Below are 25,929 nucleotides of genomic sequence, written 5' to 3'. Positions count from 1 at the left end.
CACTCTACACGTGCATACACAGAGCCAGACTCTCAGTACTGTACAACCTTTACTCCTCAGCAGAAACATGAATGTTCTGACCTCAGTCTCATTCATTATTAGATGTGCACATAGGGCCATGAAGGAGAACTTCTTACAGTTTGAAAATTGTTTTTGCCTCCAAACGCCTGGAACTTCGATGGGCAGCACTTTCACCCCAAGACTGGATAATCTATACATGCACTCATTTGAGACAGAGTATATCCTTGTGCCGGCCAACCCCTACCGCTCCCACATAAACTTGTGGAAGTGCTACACTGATGATATCCTTGTAATCTGGTGGGGTGACATTACATCCATCACCTCTTTTCACCAGTGACTGAACACACACAACCTGTTTCTGAAGTTCAACCTGCGAATACAGCAAGTATCAACTTCCCTTTTTGGGCTTGCTGATTTATTCGTCAGCCGGGTCCCTGGAAACAGAGTTGTACCGGAAACCTATGCAGGAAATGCACAGCTTCCATCCCAAATTATTGACACAATGTCCCTTTTGGACAGTTTCGGCACCTCCGACGCAATTGTTCTCAGGTGCAACAATATAAAACACTTGCCAAGGCTCTATCCTCCAAACTACAGGAGAAACATAATCCCATCTCGACTGTATGGAGATCAGCCAAAAGAGCATGCAGCAACAACAGAGAAGCACTGCTGTAAGTTAGACCACCGAAACCACCAACAGGGAGGCTGATATGCATGAACATCTCCCGCAGTTTCTCAGGATTGATTAAGAAATCAATCTGCAAGAACTGGCACATTTTGAACAAGGGTGATAAAGTAATTCCGTGCCCCCTGTTTGCCTTTTAAGTGCCCCAGCAATCTGAAGGATGAACTGGTACATATGAGGCCTGTGTGGCCTAATTCCAACAGATCAACCACGTTGTGGGATCTGTCACCAGTAAATGGCTGTTTTCCTTATAAAAACCTGTAGAGTTTGCGGGCAAACGCCACACTCAACCCAGATTGACACTGGAATGTCCAAAACATGGGAGCACAGACAGCATACCAATTGCAACAGCGACTAACTGATATACCTGATCTCATGCTAATGCGGATCGCCATATGTCGGGACGACAACATGCAATGTAAGGACCCATATCACCGAGCACAAAATTACAATAGGGTGGAGAAGACAGACGACAAAACTGATTCATCACTTTATGGAGAAGGGTCAACCAGTAAATGGCCTACACTGGACAGTCCTTGATAAGTCTGATATACCCTCATCAGTGACAAACATAACACAATTCCTGTATATAAAAGGAACAAAGATGGGTTCATTGCTTACAAAGTGACAAGAATGGGCTGAATGACGAGATCCTATGGCTATCCATCCCTTGAGCGCCGGTTTTGGTCAGGTCCTGCACACTTATTCTAATGTACGTCTTGTAGGAAAACGATTGAAGGGTTTGCCTGCTTGACCTGGATCAAGGTATACCTCAACATCTGGTGACTGAAGATCCATGACTCTGATATAAGAACGCTTAACATATGCCCTCAGGGGGCCCCAACACATAGAGACAACTACAAGTGCCCTTTACTTATGAGTGTACTGGTAAAGCTATAGATTGGGCCACATTATTTTACTACAACCTGTACTTTGAGATAGGGGGAGCTAACCATGGTGGGATGTGATGGTCTCTTTACATTTTACTTGCTATTCACCCACCAACATACGTGTACTATACAATCAGTACTAAGAGATAGGGGCATTCAACCATAGTGAAATACATTGAACAATGTTTATTTAATCTGCAATTCATGTATCAATTGGAGTGTTTTTATATTTCCATTCACGCAGTCAATGTACTCAAAATGGTGTCTGACCCCAGATGTCACACTAGAGGTCCCCAAGGTGGTTGGATAATCGTCAGGTGTAAGGAAATGGTAACCCCAGACTTTTTGCCTTTGCTGATGCTAAGTTATGATTTGAAAGTGTGCTGGGACCCTGCTACCCAGGCCCCAGCACCAGTGTTCTTTCCCTAAACTGTACTTTTGTCTCCACAATTGGCACAGCCCTGGCACCCAGGTAAGTCCCTTGTAACTGGTATCCCTGGTACCAAGGGCCCTGATGCCAGGGAAGGTCTCTAAGGGCTGCAGCATGTCTTATGCCACCCTAGGGACCCCTCACTCAGCACATGCACACTGCCTCTCAGATTGTGTGTGCTGGTGGGGAGAAAATGACTAAGTCGACATGGCACTCCCCTCAGAGTGCCATGCCAACCTCACACTGCCTGTGGCATAGGTAAGACACCCCTCTAGAAGGCCTTACAGCCCTAAGGCAGGGTGCACTATACCACAGGTGAGGGCATATGTGCATGAGCACTATGCCCCTACAGTGTCTAAGCAAAACCTTAGCCATTGTAAGTGCAGGCTAGCCATAAGAGTATATGGTCTGGGAGTTTGTCAAACACGAACTCCACAGTTCCAAAATGGCTACACTGAAAACTGGGAAGTTTGGTACCAAACTTCTCAGCACAATAAATGCACACTGATGCCAGTGTACAATTTATTGTAAAATACACCGAGAGGGCATCTTAGAGATGGCCCCTGAAAACATACCCGACTTCCAGTGTAGGCTGACCAGTTTCAGCCAGCCTGCCACACACCAGACATGTTGCTGGCCACATGGGGAGAGTGCCTTTGTCACTCTGTGGCCAGGAACAAAGCCTGTACTGGGTGGAGGTGCTTCTCACCTCCCCCTGCAGGAACTGTAACACCTGGCGGTGAGCCTCAAAGTCTCACCCCTTTTGTCACAGCGCCCCAGGGCATCTCTAGTGGAGATGCCCGCCCCTCCGGCCACTGCCCCCACTTTTGGCGGCAAGGCTGGAGGAGATAATGAGAAAAACAAGGAGGAGTCACCCACCAGTCAGGACAGCCCCTAAGGTGTCCTGAGCTGAGGTGACCCCTGCCTTGAGAAATCCTCCATCCAGAGTTTGGAGGATTCCCCCAATAGGATTAGGGATGTGCCCCCCTCCCCACAGGGAGGAGGCACAAAGAGGGTGTAGCCACCCTCAAGGACAGTAGCCATTGGCTACTGCCCTCCCAGACCTAAACACACCCCTAAATTCAGTATTTCGGGGCACCCCAGAACCTAGGAAACTAGATTCCTGCAACCTTAACAAGAAGAAGGACTGCTGACCTGAAGCACTGCAGAGAAGACGGAGACGACAACTTCTTTGGCCCCAGCCCTACCGGTCGGTCTCCTAACTTCGAAGAAAACTGCAACAGTGACGCATCCAACAGGGACCAGCGACCTCTGAAGCCTCAGAGGACTGCCATGCACCCAAGGACCAAGAAACTCCCGTGAACAGCGGCTCTGTTCAAAATCCTGCAACTTTTTTGCAACAAAGAAGCAAATTTAAAGACTTCACGTTTCCCGCCGGAAGCGTGAGACTTTCCACTCTGCAACCGACGCCCCCGGCTCGGCCTGCAGAAAATAAACACCTCAGGGAGGACTCCCCGGCAACTGCGAGCCCGTGAGTTACCAGAGACGACACACCTGAGCCCCCACAGCGACGCCTTCAGAGAGAATCCAGAGGCTCCCCCTGACCGCGACTGCCTGTAACAAGGGACCCGACGCCTGGAACCAACACTGCACCCGCTGCCCCCAGGACCTGAAGGAACCAAACTCCAGTGCAGGAGCGACCCCCAGGCGACCCTCTGCCTAGCCCAGGTGGTGGCTACCCCGAGGAGCCCTCCTGTGCCTGCCTGCATCGTTGAAGTGACCCCCGGGTCCCTCCATTACTTTCTATCTAAAACCCGACGCCTGTTTGCACACTGCACCCGGCCGCCCCTGTGCCGCTGAGGGTGTACTTTTTGTTCCTGCTTGTGTCCCCCCTGGTGCCCTACAATACCCCCCTGGTCTGCCCCCCAAGGACGCGGGTACTTACCTGCTGGCAGACTGGAACCGGGGCACCCCTGTTCTCCATTGAAGCCTATGGCTTTTGGGCACCTCTTTGACCTCTGCACCTGACCGGCCCTGAGCTGCTGGTGTGGTAACTTTGGGGTTGCCTTGACGGGGTTGCCAACGGTGGGCTACCTTGGCCCCAACTTTGCGACTTGTAAGTGTTATACTTATCTGCAAAGCTAACCTTTACTTACCTCCCCCAGGAACTGATGATTTTTGCAGTATCCACTTTGAAAATAGCTTATTGCCATTTTTACAAAGACTGTATATGATACTGCTTTTATTCAATGTTCCTAAAGTATCTAAGTGAAGTACCTTACATTTTAAGTATTACTTGTAAATCTTGAACCTGTGGTTCTAAAAATAAACTAAGAAAATTTATATTTTTCAATATAAAAACCTATTGGCCTGGATTACGTCTGAGTGTGTGTTCCTCATTTATTGCCTGTGTGTGTACAACAAATGCTTAACACTACCCTCTGATAAGCCTACTGCTCGACCACACTACCACAAAATAGAGCATTAGAATTATCTCTTTTTGCCACTATCGTACCTCTAAGGGGAACCCTTGGACTCTGTGCACACTATTTCTTACTTTGAAATAGTATATACAGAGCCAAATTCCTACATCAGGGACATGTAGAATATAAATCCCAGTCCCCTCACTCGTCATGTGATGCTGCACTGCCCAAGTGCGCAGCTGTGTCTCGTTTGGAAGTGGTCCTGATCTACGAGGGAGGGTACGTAAACAGCACCGTAAAGCCGCTCATGCTTGCCTCAGCCCAAGATTGGTAGGAGGGAACATGCGGAAAAGCTGCAGCAGGTGAGCGCCATGTTGGAGTGTTCATTTTCGCTTATTTTAGCCTGCCTATATCCTGTGTGAAACAATCTAAGTCACCCGCTATAATCGCCATCGGGGAGACATAACACCAACAAGGAAGCCTGACTTCTGAGGTCTCTTGGGGGGTTAAAATGCCAGCAGGGGCGTCCGCTACCAGACTGAGGTATTTAGTCCTACCTGTAGTGTGTTCTCCCTGTTCGAGATCACCTTAGCAGCAATAATGTTACCAGGGATGCTTGCACCACTATACCCGTGGTGCCTTAAGTTTTACAATCCCCAGCGCCCTTGCTGCACTGCGATGCAGCACATTTACATCTACGCCACAATCTCCAGTGGTCCGCACTCTAAGCGATGTGGCACACCTGAGAGCACTGCTGTTTTCCGAGTTTACTTGATGACGGCACCACATCACAGTTTTTCACATGCCCTTGGGTAAGGCAGGCATACGTCATTAGGAGGCGTGCTAAACACACATTAGGACGTTTATTTTTTCTCTTTTCCCCCACAGTCACCGCCTTACGTATGGCTATTAGACAACACCAGGTGGTGTTCCAATCCAAGGGTGCAACTAGGCATTCCCACTACTGTTAAGTTCCCAAGCTTTGTCGAAGTGACTAGCCCCTTCGGCATGGATACTAAGTACACAGTTTGGGACACCTACGTATGTAAGGGCCTACTAACTAACACATGACTCTTTGTAAAAGTAATAGGCACATAAATTGTACACTGTTTAATACCGCTTAGAGATTTGAGCCTTCCTTTTCATATTCCCTTGTGTTTTTTTCTTTTCTTTTCAACTCTGTGTAATAGACCTGTAGGGAAGCTTGAACCCCGAGCTCCTAGAAAGGGGCTGAGGTAAGGCGTTAAACTCGACTTTTGCAAGTACGCTCTGTTTTTATCATTTATCCTTTTGGCTGCCTCAAACTGTTGGTGTATATGGAGACTTAGAGTGGCACACCATAATTTACTTTAAATTCCAGATACTAGTAATTCTGGCTGGCGCCATAGAACTTGGAACATGCGTGCTACTTGCAAATTAATCTACAGAGTCTGTTGTATGAGACCTACCTACAACATTTGTATCACAAATTCTACATGTGTCTTTCAGAGGTACTTGCCAGTGGATTCCCCCCCACTCACTGAAGTCATGAGGACCATTGGATGGTTTTGTAAACAAAAAATCTAATTGTATATTTATTTTGATTCATTTTTTAGCACTTACCTTGGCAGAAGTTTCACAATAGGTCCTGAAGAATGCTGCAACGCCTCTCTTGAGGGTAATAGGCAGAAACATGTTGACAACCTCCTCTATGATCTGTACAGACAGGCACAAAGTCTTCCTGTTCTGTATTGGTTTTTAATCCTGGCCCAGGGACGCACCCAAGAAATCACCAGCGTAGTCTGGAGTCAGTTTTACTCCACTTTGTTTCTTTGTTCACATTCTGCTTTCCTCACCACACCCTGCTCTGCTCATCATTTTAAGACTGTCATACCTCTAAAACATACGCAGAGCTCCTCCTTCCAGGGAGGGGGGTTGTAGCCTGCACTGTGACTAGGAATCACGGTGCAAGGAGGTTCTGTATTATGAAGCATGCTACTCCATGGGTGGGTGAGGAAGCTTGTCCTTTAAAGAAAACCTTCCTATTGGCCAGGCTCAGCGTCTTTCCATTCCTTACTCTTTCTGTTCTATTTCTGTGACAGACCCGGGGGTTCTATAGTGATAAAAGATGTATTTTTGTAAACAGGTCTGCATCTCCTAGTTTATAGAAGCTTTTCCAGAGCTTCCACAAGTGACATCAGGGTGTGATCTCTATCTAGTTTTCAATAGACACGAATAATCGCCAAAGCACCCAACCCTCTTTTCAGGAGCTTAACAGATTGCATACCTTCAATTATTCTAAATATATGCACCACTCCCCTTTTTGTTGCAGTTTCTTAAAGCGCAAACTCGATCCACAGGTACTTGAACGCTTCACAAGAACACCAGTTACATTACACAAGAACACATTCATTTTTTGTTGGGCATGAGGAGATTATTTATCATATTTGCTTTTATTGACAACTCCCAAATCAAGCTTCCATCGCAACGTTAGAGCTAAAGGTCGGGGGCCATCAATCAAAATCCAACATGTCTTTAGTCTGCTGAATCTCCCTCTCCTCTCCTCCCCTCTACTCAATTAAATAATTATTAATAAAGAAGGGTGCAAGACGGTGGAGACATACCAAACAACCCACAATATAGACATTTGGTACCAGCAGACGTCAATTCACTTGTTGGGTCCACACAATCAGGAAGGACTTATCCAAGTGAAGGCACTCCCAGATACCCCAAACACTCATAGGAAAGGTAAATAATTACCCAATAATCAATAGTGTTAAAGGTAGGCAGACTGTCCTACAGTAGGGGCTGCAAGAACACATCTGGTTGAAAACAGTTTGATAGCAATTTAATGGTGGTTCTCAGCATGAATCTCAGGAACCTTTAATGTTCGACCCAAAGTAAAGGTTACATATATTTCTCATTTTAATGTGTAATCTAGGTTGTTTTAGCTTTTACTAAAAAGCTAAACTAAAGCATATTTTAATATAATAAGGAAAGCACCTTCTGCAATAGGAGATTTACTAATGTTGGTTTGACAATTCTTTGTGTGCTTAGCTTGGGATAAATGTCCTGTTATTAACTTACTAAAATTTCATTATTTCATCAATCATTTGTTGTTGGAGTTGGATAATATTAACAGGGCTAGATTATTCAAGGCCAGACACAGTGGTTGTATATTTGCTGATCAATAGTGAAATGAGGATCCGTAATGAGAGGATGCTATTTCCACATTAATTACACCTTGATTGTCACCACATTTTAATTGTTGCGAATTAACAGTTTTGAGAGTGAAAGGAATGGTTCTGTGAGGGTGATAAGGAAATAGACCAGCTTACAAACTAGGTCTTCAAATTAAAAGAGAACAAACCTGCACTAGACAAGCCTCTTTAATTTTGAAACTGATGTGCTAGAGGAAGACATTCTGAGAGTCTAGAGCTGCCACCAATTGTTTTTCACGGATTGTCAAAAGACAAATTCAATATTTTTGGAACTCCCTTAGAATGAATTGGTTTGCCACTTAAGACATATCTTGTAGGGAAGGACTATAGAGTTGAGGAACAAAAATGGGTTAATGTTCTAATGGTCTGCAGATTATCACTGCTGACAGTGAAACGTCCATGTTTCTAGCCCAAAGAAAAGTATATGATGTGATATAATCTGCCATTAGATACGTACAGTCTTTCTCAAAGAGGGACGAGTTTGTGGAAAGTCAAGTGTGGAACCACTACACAAAATTCCAGATTTACTGATGATGTCAGACTCCTTCCTCTTCTAGGATATTTGTTCTCTTTGGACATTGCTTGAAATGGTGGTAGGAGCTGGACTCCTTTGTGTGAAAATCTATAAGAACTGTGGGTATTCTAGTGTTACTAGTTTTAGGATTGTAGATATGTGGGTGCTGTATTTCAAACTAACACAAATTTTGTAGACTGCCGTTGTAACAAAAGATATGGCACTAACAACTGAGTTGAGCAAGACTGATTGAGGTGGGGGAGTGGATGTGAGGGGCAGGACATGCAGGAGAAAGCAAGAAAACGCGTGCACTCCTATGGAAGGACAAAAGGAAAATAAAGTTCTTTGAATGCAAACAGTGGAAGATTACAAGCCATTCATTTAAAAGGATGATAAAGAAGCTATGCTCCAGGCCAGGGACAAACACTAGAAGAGGAAGTAAAGCCACTGAACAAGAAGCAAGCAAATGACAAGCAAGAAAGGCAATTGTATTACAAAACCATGACGACTAACCTTTTCCCTTTTAATTTTTTTTTTTCACTAAACAACATATGTACAATGCAGAGGTGAGTTTTTTTTTTTTTTAAATCAAGGAAGCACTTCGGAAACACGCATTAATAAAGAATCCTCTAGTAGCTACTGGGAGGCAACACTGCTAGGCCTATGGGTTAACAGGCCCAAACTCCAAGAATCAGTCCATGCAAGTGGAGGCACTGGATTACTAGGAACACAAGCCTACAGAAGGGATCACGATAGCCAGGCACATACATCTATAGAGTTTGTAATGTTGCAGCGAGGAAAGTAAAAGAAAATGCCACCTTTTAGCTAACAATTGCTTTTATCCTTTTGCTGGAATTCAACCTGTCTCACTAAATAGCTAAACAGTGAAAAGGAATCAGGAGGCAGGAATAGTTAATAGGGAATTTAGTGTAAGTTAAAATAATTTGTAAACTGGATTTAATTAGGTAACTGTAGTAAAGGTATCCTGAACAGAGACGTATCCACAACAACTTTACAAAGATTGTACCGCTAAATAACACTGGAATCGAGTCAGCAATAATAGGTCCAGCTCATCCTCTATTGATGATCTGATTCATTAATTTGTTTTAGTGTAAACTACGAGTCAAATAGTGTCTAGGTGCCAGGATCCAAATGAAAAAAACATCTTAATACTGTGCAAGAAAGTCTACTTGAGAGAAGAGCATGGAATTATAAGGAGACTGTTGGCTTGATCAGAGGCTACTTCAGGAATGGCAGATATATCTTTTTTTTCCATATGAAGGATAAAGACGTTTATGTGATTTACTCGTATATCAAACAAGCCAGTTTTAAATAACTCACTATTCTACCAGTGATCAGAGAATATTTATTTCTGCTAAGACACTGCCTAATGCTCCAAAAAATACGAGCTACCGTTCTCCTTCTCTGTCACTCAGAAGCAAGTAAGGTCATTTCACACTTTGTCCGACATCAGTTATTTTGAATACATTTGGAATTGCCGGTTTGTTTGTTCTGGCCTGAAAAGGGACCTGGCTTGTGCAACAATCAGAGCCTCTAATTTGCACCTTAACATCCGATAACATAGTAGCCTCCTCGTGTACCTGAGTTATGAGCCACCACAGACCTTAAACCTGTGACACCCACAGTCTAACTGAAGTCCGCTTCTCTTGGACTATGGAAGATTCACTGGGAACTTTTGTATAAGCGTACACTTATGTTGTACATCATTTCTTGCAAGTGGGCACAAACAATTGAGGATCATGAGTGTGTTGGCCAGAACATTCACACAAGCAAATATTTACTTAATTATTAGCCACAGAAAATATGTGATTTCAGACACAATGTTGCGCATTGTAATGCCTTTTAGCTTCTTATAAGAGAAAAAGAGAAAAAGTCAGTAAGGTCTCAATCAAGTTAGTTGCTGTGGCAATCTCACTGATGAGGACTCAATCAGAAGTCATAAGTTCTCTGTATCTACCCACATTGACCGCATGTGTTTAAAGAAGCCTTTGAGAGTCCACCTCAAAGGAGCCACCTCATCCAACTCCTTTATTGTTGCTGTCAAACTACAGGATGTCCTGAAGGCAGCAGTAGATCTGGTGCAGTCTGGTTTATAGGTGCTAAAGCTACCTATATTTGGACCTATTAAGTGAGGTCTCCACAAAACATTGCATCCCAAAACAGCAATATGCTGATGATACCCAAATGTATACCAAGACTGGATGTTCAAATGATCTTACATTCTCAACCCCTTTCCTTAAAGAAGTACAAAACTGTGCAACTCATTTGGGAAGACTCCACGTGGTATAAAACACCTCTGTTCTACTACCTACAAGGCGCTGAGTCTCTTGTCACTTAAGGGTGTATGCCATATGACATTTAACCATACTAAAATGGTAGGTATGGGAAAAATGTGTGTTTTTGTCCAATGTAAAAATGTCCTCCAGTATCTCATATTGTTTTCTCAGTAGTATACCCACTCACAAAGAAGTAGTATTGTTCTAAGGAACACTGAGTTCTATTAATGTGTGACAAATAATCTTGGAAGACACACATTAAAGTACACAGAGATGGACTCACAATGGTCAAAACTCTGAAATCTGTCCACTGAGTGGAATGAAACTTCAATTCTCCACAGATCCATAAAGAGGTTAGTCACACAGAGAAACGCAATTCACTGTCAGAGATACAGCAAAACACAAAGTGCTCTCAAACTAGGCAAATGTTTAATAAGATGAATTGAGATGACAGGCACAAATTGATATACAGCTGACATGTTTAATGAAGCGTGGAACACACTATGAACAACGTGCCTTCCACAGTGGAGCAGCCTTGGCCTTGCTTGAAGTAACTGCACAACAGTAATGTGCATATGTCTAAATACCACAATAGGGCTCACCTTGGCAATGTGTTTGCTTTCATTTTCAGATTCCCTATACCAAAGAGTCATATCCACTTAGCAGTTGTCATGTCACTGAATGATCACAGCTGGAACACAGAGACCAAGCTTCCACACCATGATGTTTTTTAAACAGCGTTGAGATCCATCTGACTGTGTCCAGATCTTTGTTGCTAGTGTCGTAATGGTGAGGGAGGAGACACCTATCAAGGTAAGAGTCTATTTATTCAGACCTCACCCTGAAACTTCCTCGAACGGTCTCTAGTAGCCAACTGACAAACTTGGAATCCTCCGTGCAGGGTAACATCATCAGATTCCATGTGAGGTAAGAGATCAAAAGAGGTGAAGCACTGTCTGTGTACTGCAATATGGGTGGCCTGTCTCCCTTGCTCATATTAGAAATGCTGCTTCGAACAAGACTGGACATGCACAGGGTTAAGAATGGAGGTAACAACGTAGTTCCAGGTGAGTGAGCTTAACTAAGTGGACAGTAGATTGCTATGGGAAGCAACTGCAACTGGACTGAAGTGGTGGTGAGCTCATACAGATGGTGAGAGGTTATAGTAGACAGCAGGCAAGTTCAATGAGTACACCAGAATAGACCTTGCAGGAATATGACTGATCTAATATGATAGAATAGATCTGTAACAGAAGAAATCTTGGCAAACTGGAAAAAGAATGGCGATCCAAAAAACGCAGAAGACCGTTATTGTCAAATAACAATTCAAACTTCACTTAATAGAACCCAATGAACAAGTTTCCAAGTATGAAGCAAAAAGCTAAATATGTCAATGATACACACAGAAAAAATGTCAAGAATCCCAAGACTGTTTCCTTCTTATAGTACACAGGGATTCCATAATCCCAGTTGATAATATGTTCTCAAAAGTAGACCCTATTTCTTCTTCTTGAGACAGGGACAGCTTGCCATTGATATTGGAATATCAACTAAGCAGAACTATCAAAGATCTGGAGCCCTCCTTCTATCAAATGACTGAAACCCTGACAAGACTGAATTAGTCCTCTTTCGCCACCACCATGAATCTCATATGTTGTTGGAAAGAGATTCTGGTCACCTCAAAATTGGCGACCCAGATCCCTACCCATTATTTCTTTATTAAAATACAGTGATGCTTATCTTATGTATATTTGCTAAATAAAAATGTGAAATGAATAAATAAAACCCAGGAACCATCAAAGAAGCTCATGTCAATCAGAGTTAATATTTGGAGGGGAGGTCAACCCATCCTAGACAGTGTCCTTTGTCATGCTGAGGGTGTGTGGCTATGGCTTTAGATAAAGAAGAAAGTCAGTTTGGGATTTTACTTCCCCTTTGTTGTTCTTCCATTTCCTCTCACCCACCTCCTTTTATACATGTGGAGCTCAGGGCTGACACAACAGTTTCAGGAATATAAACAAGAACATTTGTCTGCCTTAAGCTACAAACAACACAAAATACCCTCCTGCACTGGAGAACGTTAATACTTTTAAGCCTTCTACTTTTAGGAAATTTCACAAGGTACCACAATTTGTCTTCAGTAACGTGTTTTTTTTAAAGAAAAAGGAACCTACTTAGTTTTGTAAACAATTTACTCCTTAGTGGTATCGCAGACATTCTATTTAGGCAAAAGTCTACTTTAATAAAGGAATGGGAATATTGGCCACTAAAAGGAAAATTAAAAGAAAAAATTAAAAAAGGGTTTGGATACTGTCAACATTATAAACACTACGTCACATATTCATTAGGATAATGGACAGAACTGAAAGGATGCAGTTTCCTATGACAAAAACCTTGAAGTTAGACAACACAAGGTTTTCAAAAAACCATTATTCGCTTTTTATTTCTTACATTTGAGGCAATTATTATTAAACAATAGCTAATAATAAACTAAATGTATCCTACATTTCCAGATATGCTTACCAGATTGTGTCACAGCAGTTCCTGTAAACTGAGCTGCCCATGGGGGATTCTTTTGTCCTCCAAACTGAGCCATAATTGTTTGATTTATTGTTTCTACAAACTGGATCTGTACAAAGAAATAATAATTACTTACACTGGAAACATATTAAAAATAATAGGTTGAAAAATTTACACTGCTACTTAACAAGATCTTAATGGTTAACATTACTGAAAATCAGAAAGTATGCAGGGTAAAAAATAAAAGTTACCTTTGGTAATTATCAATGTACCCGGGTGTCAAATTGAATTTTTTCCCTTTGGAAATAGCTCTCTTGCCCACCAGGCCGCACTAGTCGACTGACTACCTGCTCAGTAACCCTACAAACCAGCCTTTACGCAGCATGCTAGAGTCAGTTACTTTTTTCACACCCAACTGAGGCACAAGAAGAGCAACCAAAAGATCTTAACAACTGCAAATAGTAAAACAATGAAAGTACACATTAGAAAGCATAGAAATATATTGATAACTGCAACATCTCAGAAGCAAAGCAGGGAGAGGCGTGACCTGACAAAGAATGGAGTGGATAGGGGCCATGAGAGCTCTGCTCTTTTCCCTCTCAAATCATCCAACCTCAGTGTCCTATGTCTGCTTGTGGAGCGCCAACTTCCATGTGTATTCATGGTTGCAGTAAAGGGTATGAGAAGTGGGCTGAGCTCACATGACTGGCAAAAACAGGTAATTGAAGAGATCAAGTCAACATCCCAGTTGAGCAGCAGATATATTGTGGAACAGTGTTTAGCGTTACGTAGCTCGAGGAACACAGGTGGTGACACATCTGCCCAATACTGCACCGTGACAAGAATCAGAGATGCCCTACAAGAAGACTCACATAGACCGAGAAGACCCAAGATATTGCATCACATTCAGCAGTGGCAGTGTACTGGGTGTCATACCACCGCAGGAAAGCCCAAAGAGGGGAAATAAATCACCAGGACGCGCAGGTGAAAAGGCCCCTGAACACCAATGGACTAAGGACTGCTCAGCCCCCCATAAGGAGTAGCAATTATCACAGAAGGAAATAGCTCTGGCTACTGAATTGGTGGTAAGGGGGGTAAATACCCAATGAGAGAGACAGCAACTTGCTGCCCCTCAACAGCCTACCACAAAGTCTATGCGATACAATAAGGAGACCAAAACAAAAGAGGCTGTGATTCTTAAGCCAACCATTGGGATGAATGGAGACATGGCATCTGGCCTGGGGTGGTGGGGAGGCCACAGTGAAACCACAAGCCTCAGTCAAATGCAATAGCTCTGTAAGGATACCTCCGAACTGAGAAGACTGATATGCACCACTTCAAAGAGGTGCTCAAATGGTTCTGCCATTGAAGGAAAGGCAGACATGCAGATGATACCCATAAGCAATATCTGGTTAGACCACCTGGACATACCAGTCTGTCCCCACCTGTGGGCTTCTCCAAGACAGCTAAGAAGTATCCAAATGAGATGACCAAAAAGACATGCTGGGATCCAAGAATGAAAGGCAATATGGGTGACATTCATACAGGCTTAACCAGATCTTCCCTGAGACGGAGACAATCGGCCCGACAAGCATAACACATTAATAACTCTAATAGTTCCTGAAAGAGATTAAGGATTAGGTCAGCACCATCGAAGAAGACCTGAAATCCCACCTTTGGAAGATGAAGAAAGGCACGGGTACACTCTGAGATCGAGTTGCTGACTTGGAGACAACAGTGAACAATCAATCAGAAGAGTAGCCCTACATGGTTAATGGAATCCTCCCCATGGCGCAGCAATATGATTATCAGTTGATCACTCAAGGACACAAAGTCAGAATCTAAAGGCACAATATCCACAACCATCCCACTGATTCCCTGATCCCCATTAAATGGCACTTAACGAGTAGCTTAGGTAGGGCACCACTAGATATCATCATGTTAGTGTCTTTTAGAATGAGAAGGCCAACATTATGTCTCTTCTACACAAGACAGTCTCTAACCTTTGATGATCACAATCTGCAACAGTATCATAATTTAGTGGCATGAACCACGGTGAGACGATGGGAGGTTTGTCAAGTAATACACCTTTTTAGCAAACATGAAATACTCTACAAATGGGGCAACCGATTCAGGATCATGTTCACCTGGGGCAATGAAAAACTCTTTGTGAAGACTCTGAAGAATGATTAGTACTATGGCTTAGTGACAAAGTGAATCAAGAAGGAAACCAAGTTTTCATCCCCAGGGGGTAGATGTGCAGACAGGCGGTCAAAGAATTTGTAGAAATGCTGCAAGTGAAATCACACATGACTGGTGAAATTTAGAGAGCCTGAGTCACAGCTCTGCAGGAGGTAAAGAATTTCGGCAGTTGTTAAAAATGATGGAGAAGTTCCAAACCAAATAGCAAAGTTCTAAGTGGGCTTAGCTTTTATCATCTCTGGGCATGCTCTCACTTTGACACCTGCATGGGCTCTGAAAGGGGCAAGGGCCTTAGAGAATGGAGATGGAGGGGACTGAAACATCAAACTATGGCCGTATTGTCCATCAATGTTCCCAAGACAAATGGAGGAAGAAACCACCTGTTGATAATTGAGACACTTTGCTTATGTTTCTGTGGTTGTGTGGGTTTGAGTTGAGGGGAGGTGGGCCGGTGAGGGACACCACCACCCAAGGGCATTATTTCACCCGTGAAATGCTAACAAAGCGGGGGGAAGACTGAAGTTGGGCCTGAATGCAATGGGCATACCACAGACTGCATAATAAATTTAGCACTTCTCAATGACCCTACAAAACAATAAACCGCTCTTAACCTCTTAGGATACTCCAATGGGTGGGGGGACATCTGTCTACTGCAGGAGGTGCATTTCCACAAAAATTATAGGCCTGAGATGGGATCAAAGTGATTCCCACTCTAGATCGTTTTTCATCAAGCACTGCAAGAGGGTGGGAGTGGCAATTCTACACAGTCAAGACTTCCAGGGGATAATTAAAATGCTCATGCCAGACAAGGCAGGTGCCGTTCTAAGCATAGTGATACATACACATTGGCAACAATTTACTCCCAGTGTTAATCAAGACAGCCTCCATTAGACATACATTTCAGAAATCTTTACATACACAAAGGGAGACATGGTTGTAAAAGGAAACCTCGACATAATGATGCAAGGTGCAAAAGATCAATCAAATCAGGGATTAGATGTCAGGGGAGTATTATATACCAGGGAGTCATTGTTCCCTGGGCTCGAGGGAATTGCTTCTTGAGGTGGGACCATCTAAATATGTATTGAGACACGCAAGGTGGACCTTGTATTTGGCAGCACACCACATGCATGCAGGACTAAACCACTGCCTGATAGGGACAAGACCTTTAGCCCAAGTGGAAATCCACATTACAGGTGTTACTGCTTTGTTTTACCACCTCAAGTCTAACCATGCCCCTTCTCTATTCTAGGGGTGTTGCTGGAGATTTAGTGACTACCTTCTACGTGACCCCATAATACGTAAGGCATTTGCAGATGAGGTCAACAACTTCATAACCAACATTAACAGAGGGGAGGTCTAGGACGCTGCACTCTGAACATGCAAAAGGCATTGCTTAAGGGCCTCTGCATATCACCATGAGCCAGACTGAAAAAGGCCATGGTCAAAAGTAAGGCAATTCTAAAACAACAACTAGACACACTAGAGAAGAAAACATATGCACAACACATCAATAAAACACCTGACAGAAGGTGTTAGCATTCATATCTCATGTATGAGTGTTTCATCAAGACAAAGCCGAATATACCTTTCTTAGGGACAAACAGAAATATTACTCTGGTATTAAGACAGGCAAGCGCCTGGCAACCTAATTGAAAGCTAAATAAGGTTAGGGTGCGAAAGATAAAGTGTGAACACAGTGAAACATTGACAGCATTCAAGGTGATAGCGGGAACGTTCTGGGATTTATACTTTAGCCTCTACATGGAACTAGTAAGTGCCCTAGGTTACACAGCTTGCTTGTTAACACCTCAGGTAGAAGATACCTGCTGACTGCACAGTGCCTCAACAACCCCTTTCCAGAGGATGAAGTGATCAGTGCTATCAACAGGCTTAAAATGGGGAACTGCCCAGGCCCTGATGGCTACTCTGCCACATTCCTTAAAATGTTTTGTAGATTCCTGAGCCCAATCTTAACAAGGCTCCTCAATACATATGGGGAGCCTGGCATTGAGACAATGATGGGTACTTCAGTGATGGTGATCCCCATGGAGGGGCAAATAGCCTACTAAATGTGCCTCCAACAACTCTCCTCAAAATAGTAATCAAAACCTTTACAAGCACAATGGCAGCATAGTTAGGACATCTAGTCAGACCTACTGGACCCAAACCAATCAGGCTTCATTTCAGGGTGCAAATGCAGCAGTAACACAAAAAGATATTGCTGAAATATGCTGATGATCTCATTGTACAGGGCAAACAGGACACAGCTGGCCCAGGTATATAGATATAATATGCACCAGAGGGATTTTATCTTTAACTAAATGGACCCATGCAAGCTATCAATCCTCATGGCCCACATTAGGAAAACCATTATCATCTCATAACATTGCCATCAAAAGTGGCATGTGACAGGGCTGCCCCCTTTTGATCCTCCTGCTCACACTTACTTTAGAGCCACTGGCAAACTCTATTAGAGGTAATGGAAGGATTATTGGGGTGCATACTGCTAGAGACATTTTCAAGAGGATCACGTTTCATGATGTCATGGTGTCCGTCAGACCTGCTGACTTCTGTACACCATTTCTGTCAAGGGAATTAGAGGCTTTTCAAATTATTCCTAGGTTTAAAATTAACCACATAAATCCAAAGCCCTGTTGTTACAATGCCCCCATTCCAGGGTGATACATTATGCAAGCTGGTTCCTATCTAATAGGACTCTCTACAGCACCTCTCTACCTGGGCATTCAAACAGCATCCTGTATGTCCCAAATCATTGTGGTCAACTATTTTCCACTTCCAAGCGAGTGGCATGTGAACAATTTCTCCTGGCTTAGACAGGTTGTTATATGCAAGCTGGGGTATTTTCCCAGTTGCTCTATTTCAGGTGATGGTCCTGCCTCTAGAGCCCTCACTGATCAAACAGTTTCCATCAATAGCTTTGTCTGGCAGGAAAGAGGTAGATGGTGGATGGCAGTCTCCTTTATTGACTAACCTTCAGGTGAAAGCTGCCTATTCTATACTTGTTGATCCATTTTTGGACTGTGCAGCTCTTTTATTGGCCAAACAGTAGAAAGCAGAAGTGGCAAAACCACAGTTGCTTCAGCCACCAACCAAGATTATATGGTTCCTACGAGTTTAATAGAACTGTGTTATATTGTCAACAAGAGCTTCACAACAGAGTTACTTAGTCTACATATATCATCAATAAATGTTGGTTTGTTTTGGCTTGCTCACTGTACCACATCTAACTGCTAACCTCACCACGGTAATAGATGTTGTTGGTAACCTCGAACACGACCACTCAGATTACCAACTAATTTGTGGAAACTGATCTAACCCTTTCGTTCATTATTTTTGCATGCCAAAGGTATCAACAAGAAAGATCCAATACATTTTCAAATGTTTATTGAAGAGATCGTATGTTATGTAATAAAAACAGGAGTTGTGATGATTAAGCAGATAGGACAGCATTGTAATAAGCATAATTAGAATGATGAAAATTACGAACAATTCAACCATGTTAATTGTTACTAATTTTACTCTACTCCTATCTGTCACTAATACTTATACTAATAGAGGGAGTACTCTCTGCCAGACCTGCTGGAATGGTTTAACGCCCATTCCTTGGTATCATGTGCAAGGAAGCCGGTCTCAGTACATTCACAAATGCACATAACTAAGTATGCAGTCTATCTTCCTTCTCAGGATGAAGGTCAGAATCAGAAGGGCTGCATCTCAGTCACTGTAGTGCAAAGCGGTTCCATGATAACCTAAGCATGAAGTGCTTCTCTCAACGAGTCCGGCATGAATGTTGTTTATAATATAAAACAATATCCTTATCATACTGTGGCAGAGGTGCAGAACAGCTCATTAGTTTGTCTAGAATAAAAAAGTTGACTCCGGCGAACACAGAAAAATTAAACATCACGTTCTGGTTGTAGGACCCTGGAACTAAATGTGCAGGCTACAGGGCGACATTGTCCATAACAAAATTAATGTGTATGTAGCACATTCTTGTGTTAAAGGGAAGTATGTAAAAAGTCACCATTGGAGAAAGATGTCAAGTTAAAAAGGAAATCTAAAATGGAGACTAAGAACAGGGCCTTCAACAGTTCTGACCTCTGCCTATGGAAGGTCCCATGCCTTTGAAGATTGGGATGGAGCTGGTGGTTTACTCCTCATCCATTACAAGAGTGTTCCTTGCAGTATGGGATAAAAAACAGACATGTCTGAGATTCACCTTCTTTCCCTCACATTTACTCCTACATGATACAACTCAAAGTACACCAAGGGACTGGAAAAAGGGTAAGTACAAATCCTGAAAGGAAGCCAGATGTATAATAGTCTGCTCTCTTTTTGACAATTGGCTTTGAAAGCATTTAATAAACACTGTAAGGCCTGCCAAAAGCTGAGTACTGCCACTGCTGGCAACTTCGACATAGGGTCATGCAACCTTCAATCAGATGGGAGTCCTCATGCCCTCTCACAGATTTTGAGAAATAGCCCAAGAATTGCAGCCACTACAGGGAAGAAATAACGCCATATCAACTAATATTAGGGAAGACCCCTGTTCACTGAAGTTAAGGTGGGGAGGGAGCTCAGCAACATAGTGGGCTAAGATAAACAAAAGGCCCACATGTCCAACTGCAATGTTACAGTGAGAGAAATGTAATACAAACTTCTTAGACTTTGGTAACAAACCCTACACAGAATAGCAAAATGGGACAAATTAAAGATGAACCCATGCCGGACGGGCTACAGGTTAACAGGCACCCTCACACGCCTACTCTGCCACAGCCCCAGATGAATTAGATTTTGGGAAGCAGTGCTCCGAGAGCTAAATAAGATGCTCAACCTGCAGATCCCAAGAGCGGGGTAGTCCTTTTGGGGTTGAGATCCATAGGGGAAATGTCCCATAAGTCACAAAGGGGTAGCATGTGATCTTGGCCCTATTCTCAGCTAGCTAAACAATACATCCCCTTGTGAGGAAAGCAGACTAAGCCTACCCAGAGAGCTAGGTTGGTTCAGTTGTGGGACACCCTGGCCATGAAAAAGATCACTTGCTCACTGGAACATAGACTGTTTCTAATGCTCCTCCAGGGAATTAAGGGAATTCACTGTGTGCCTCAATTTTACAGAATTCCTGCCATTGTAGCGACCCATGCTGGTAACTTTATAAAAACGTGTTTGTTATGATAGTGCCATACTAGACATCATGGAGTGGATAATAGGAAAATTAGGGATTTGGGCTTTAAGTGCTGTGCAGGCAAAACATTAAAAAAAGTGTCACTTTTCAGTGGAAGCAATGTGATGTATCCATGTTGCATTTTGGTCCATTACCTGTATTGAATTGTAGGCCTTCCCACACAAGTGAGGTACCATTTAATCAGAAGACAAGAGGCAACATACAATAGTAGAACATCTGTTATTACCAATTGGATTTCGCTGCATTTGTGCATTCCAAATGTACACCGGTGTGTAAGAAAGCAGCCATTTTCAAAAATGCAATTTGAATCCCGTGCTAGTATGGGTGTCCACAAACTCAGAGATGTACAAATAACCACTGCTCCTAAACTCCATATCTTGTGCCTCAGAAATACATAGGTTTACTTAATACCCATTTTCACTCTAAATATTTCACAATATTATTGGTCCATACTAAGTACGCAATAAAAAACCATTTGATGGTGCAGCTCAGTTGTTGGCTCGGGCATCTCAGGTTCTTGGAGAACCTATAAACCCTACATTTGCTCACAACCACGAGGGTCTAGCGGACGTAATGGGTATATTGTTTTTGTAAATTAGCCTTTGTGCGAAAAAGTTATGGATGAAAATGTTATCACAAATGGGGTCTTTTACCTACTCATTTTCAATATCTGTTATGTCAACAGTTAGTCGCTTTGGGAAAAACTTGGGGATCTACACATATGACCCCTTGTTGAATTCAGAAATGTTGCTACTTCTGAGAAATCTATAGCTTTACTGGATCACCCATGGGGTTCACACTGGTTCTACCACAAACTCGAAACCGATTAAAAGCAAAACAATTGGACAAATGGGCTACCTCTTTTAACAATGTCCAACTGTGGAAAAAAGTGGGTTTTTGATTCAGCTCTGCATGTTCCTGAATGCAGGGAAGATGGCGACTTTAGCACAGCAAACGTTTCATTGATGTCATTTTTAGGATAAAAACAGGCACTTTTTGAGGAGATTATTAAGAAAATATTGAGTGTGGGTCCCAGAGATTTGTATGCAATAATTAAATACCAGTTGAGCACAGTAACATTATTCAAAGTTTCCAGCATTTTATATTCTTTTTGTAATATATAGAAAAAGTTATTTCAATATTATTTTTATTTTGTGAGTATTAAACAAAGATTCTCTTTCAGTGTAATAATATTTTAGGTACACTTCATTCCGATGCAGTCTTACAGTGTTCCATTAATTTAAAACACCCAACAAGTATTTCATGCCCTACATGGCTCGCAAGCCTAGGGCTTTTTCAAGGGTTCCAGGAGTTCGTTTACACTTAAATTTTTATCATAATATGCTATTTCATGAAATTGCTCCTGTTTCCATTCAGTTCGATCCGTGAGACGTAACAAAATCTATCTCTGGCAAGTGCCCTAGCGATGATCAGTCTCTGCAGTCCTGAGTGTCGTGTGCTCTTTTTGAGGGGCGCCTTGTTCCTATTCTTCCCCAAAACCTCAAAATGTAACTATATTTTGGTTATGTTTTTGATACCCTCAAGGGGAATCCACAAATCTTGGGTGCCTTTAGAAACCCCAGCATGTTGGAAAGAAAGGAAGCACATTTGGTGTGGATACCTCATGGGGAAAAAAAGTTAGAGAGCCCTAAGCGCAAACTACACCAAGTAGTCAAAAAGGGTTCAGCACTATGGGTGGGGTGGAGGAAACCCCATCAATTAAGTGATTGAAATGGCTGCAGCCTTCTCATTGTTTATGTGTTGGCAGTCAATCAGATCAAATCTTTTGACCTGTTGGACCTGCGGATGCGACACAGCATCTTTACATGGTGGCATCGCAGAAGTATGAACGTTGAACCTTCATTTTTCAAAAACTACTTAACAATGTAATTCTGATTAGCAGTTTTTTGCACTCATTGTTCAGTTTTCCTATGGAAAAGTTAATGGGGAAAACTTGTTTTGAGAGTGCTCTTCTCCCCCTTTCTTGGTCCCCACTTGCCAGATCGCACTAAAACTTTAAAGAAAGGAGATGCGGTGGATGACTTCTATTTTTCCAAGTTTAGTCAAATGGTACCAAATTTATTAACAACCCAAAACAAGTATTTCCTATGGAAACGTGGCTTTAATAGGACAACCCAGTGGAGAATGAATATTATATATTTCCAGTGTCACTCTGTCTTCTTTGCCTTGAGATACCAAGAAAGAACTGGGCAAATAAATGTATTTTTATAGTCTGATCTGGGCCTATTTCTGATGTACCAGGTCATTGGTTAGAAACTTGCCTTAGAAATTATTCTATGCATACCGTTTGCTCTAGGGACTTTTGTAACAGCAAACTATAAGTAACTAACTAACCGGCAGGATGCCTTTGATCATTTGTGTGTGCATTTCACAAAATGAATCAAGTTTATTTTACGTTACTAGGATGTGTCTGTGGGATTTCTTTCTGTATTTGAGGATGTCTACGCATTGATTTTTACCAAGGCTGTGGATAGGTAATTGTTGTCTGGCATTCGTCACAGTTGTCCATAGCACGTTTTGTATTCTGTGCAATGTGCACTGGAATGGCACATTTTCCATCTTGGGAGGAATAACAAGTGTAACTCAGTATGTTTCCAATAGTGGTTGTGACTTTGTTTAGTCCAGGGGATGCTGCCAAGTTCAACCTCATTTATATGGTATGACACCACAGGGCCCAAGACACAACAATTCTGTGTTTTCTAGTTCCTAATGAAAAACAACATTTCCTTTGGTAGTGTTGTATATGTCATTATAGGTTTTAATTGAAAATTAGAAACTTTAATTACATCTGCACTGTTCTTCTTAAAGCTAGGTTAAATATAAAAGGCTATAATATATTCACGACAGGTGACATATTACCAATGTCAAGTGAAGTCCACACAGCCAAACTATCTTTGCAAGCCCACCAGGCAGCTTCTTACCACCCTTCGAAGGCCCATGATCTACAAAGAGAGAGAGTCCAGAAGCTTAATACACTTGACATGTTCACTCAGTGGGCTTGACAGAGTTGAAGGCTTAAACGCCAAGTGCTGACCAGCCTGAAGACAGCGGCACCGGGATGCCTCCACCAACAAATCACAGCCCAGTACCAGCTAGTCTCTTAAGTTCTCTTTACAAGGAACTAAACAGCATAAACCCACTATCTGATACCAGTCTATGATACATCCTTTTATCCTCATTTACTGCTCTGTCACTACCTCTTCCACTGCTCAACATAAAACTCAAACTTCGAACCAAGACCACCTTCCACATCCCACCTTCTTCCCCACTCATGGCCATACCCAACTATTTTCCAATCCAAACCAGTTCAAGGTCAAAGCCAGTTCCATTCTCAACAGATCCCTGACTCGGCCACGACTATTTTTCCAACATATCTCATCTCCACTCATCAGGGGTCATACTAGCTAAACCGTGCTGACATTTTTGAAACACTGATCACCCCAGTCTGATCAAAAACACAAGGAAAGTCCATCCCAACCACCTGGTCCATCCCTTAACAACGCCTCATCTGCCTAGATTTGCTTCAAGCCTGTTGTATTGCCCAGCTCCTTAATTCCTAGTGCTCCAACACTAATCAACACTTGCAACTGTTGAGCCAGTTAAGTTCTCCTGAATATCTCAAGGGCAGGTCTCCCTCATACTACCTGGTTAGAACCATCCACAACAAATTAACCTCACTGCCACACCATCCCAATCTCATTCCAGTCTAAAAACAAATACATTCATGAAATGCAGATAGGTGTCAGGAATGTGGCCTCTGTTTCTCACTGGTGTGTTTAATTTGAGAATCATGAGTTAAATGAATTATTGATTCAGCTTCATTCATATAACAATCTTGTTTACATTATGTTAATGTTATCAGCTTGCAAGGAGTTATTAAATGCATGATTTGATAGAAATGCCCTTCATTTATCTGGTAAATAAATATCTTTTTCTTACAGCAAATACAATTTTTGTCTGTAATAAGGTGGATTATAAATGTATGTTTCTTCCACCAAATCATGTGATGAAGTTTTATAATGTAGATGTTACTGCTTTGTGATCTAACACTATTAAAGCACCACCTCTGGATTAGGTTTTGCTTTGTTTGGCGAGTCAGTGTAGATGAGCATGTTATGAGTGAGGGCAATTTGTTTAAGGTGCATTTTTATATTTATGAGCTCTGATAATTACTTGATATGACAATATACGATTCTGTATAGACTTTAAAAGAAGACTTTTTTTTAAATGGGAAACATGCTTATACTACAGCTGGTCAATTCGGTATTGAAAGGATCTTGGTGAACAGATTGCCAATTTATTTTGGAGACTTTAAGCCTCTCTGTTAACCTTTTGTCTATTGTTCTGCCTTAGTGTTTTTTTTGTTTAGTCTCCCTAATATGGCCACATACAGCAAGCATACCTTCTTTGAGCAATTAATGGTACTCTCCACCACAACCTGGCATCTAGTTCTTTTGTTTCATCAGGCAAACACATACCACTACGTGGCAAACCCCAATCACATAACCTTTTTTCTTCCAAAATGATGGCCAACTGCCTACGCAACCAGAGTTCTAAAACTGCCACATACGTCACCCTCTTTATTACCAGATATGCTCAGGCTGCATCACCACCCAATGATGAATTATTTCACCACAACACTTAACAATCCAAAAATCTCCAATCCACATAAGAGCTGTTTTGATATGCTTAACCTCTACTGCAATCTAGAAAATAGATAATCCCCTCGCACCACACACTTGTGGGCACAGACCGCACAATAACCTATGAGCATTACCTGTGCTCCCCTGCGGACAATCATTCTAGTCGTCACAACTCACAAGCAGCATAAGCTTCTAATGACAGGTGTAATTGCACTCAAGCTCACACCTTTCCTACAAAACAGCATATGTGCATTTACCACTATAAATCACACCAACCATGCTCCTCCTTTGAAAAAAAAAAAAATGATGCTCGTAATGTAATCTGAATGTAATTTATTGCCCAGCGCAGAGTCTCATAGATGTTTCTTGACCCCTACGAATAATTAAGTCTGCCCGCTTAACAGCAATAGCAGCACAATCATAATCCTGCCATACTAGTCAGCAGCATTCAAAATGGTAATCAAACTAACCCTACAATTCAGAAACAAGGACACAGGAGTCATGGAAATCTTCCTCCATCTTTGCCAACAGCTAACTGTACACCATTCCCTCCCAAAACATTTCAGGTTTCCAGCTATACAAAGCCACCTATCACCTGCCAAGAAACTGCTATTAGTTTCCTTATGGTCACAGGAGCTGCAGGGATTGCCCGAGCTGCGGGAGGATAGTGGATCCAGTAGGGCCTGACTCGGAAAAATGAATTGCCGGTGGCTGCCATCTTAGCTTGGCTACTGCATAGCAGTGACTGGAGCATGCGGCCTGGAGGCCCACGAGGACACTGATGCTGTGGCTGTGAAAGAGCTCAAGAAGGACCCCTGGGGCCAATGAGATAGCAAGCTGATGCTCTGAAGACACAGAGGTGGGCCCACATGGCTAGGTCCCACAAAGCGTCCAACAGGCCCAGAAAGGAGTG

At 42.5% G+C, this 25,929-nt stretch overlaps 1 protein-coding gene across 4 annotated transcripts in view; it reads right to left on the bottom strand.

The window, feature by feature from the left end:
• CCAR1 (cell division cycle and apoptosis regulator 1) overlaps nt 1-25,929 on the bottom strand; it is a 1,667,827-nt gene that overhangs the window by 1,524,729 nt on the left and 117,169 nt on the right. For 3 of the 4 annotated variants that reach the window (XM_069240502.1, XM_069240501.1, XM_069240500.1), the window contains exon 3: nt 12,945-13,050. The exons of the other annotated variant lie outside the window; for it this stretch is intronic. In XM_069240502.1, coding sequence (XP_069096603.1) covers nt 12,945-13,017 — 73 coding nt within the window. In that variant the 5' untranslated portion in view covers nt 13,018-13,050. The remainder of the gene's footprint in view (nt 1-12,944; nt 13,051-25,929) is intronic. 4 annotated transcript variants of the gene reach the window in all.

This window comes from Pleurodeles waltl, chromosome 6 (genome assembly GCF_031143425.1).
Source record: "Pleurodeles waltl isolate 20211129_DDA chromosome 6, aPleWal1.hap1.20221129, whole genome shotgun sequence".
In the NCBI taxonomy this organism is placed as follows: Eukaryota; Metazoa; Chordata; class Amphibia; order Caudata; family Salamandridae; genus Pleurodeles; species Pleurodeles waltl.
The sequence above is the reverse complement of the archived record's forward strand: the minus strand, read 5'-3'. Positions and strand labels throughout refer to the sequence as shown.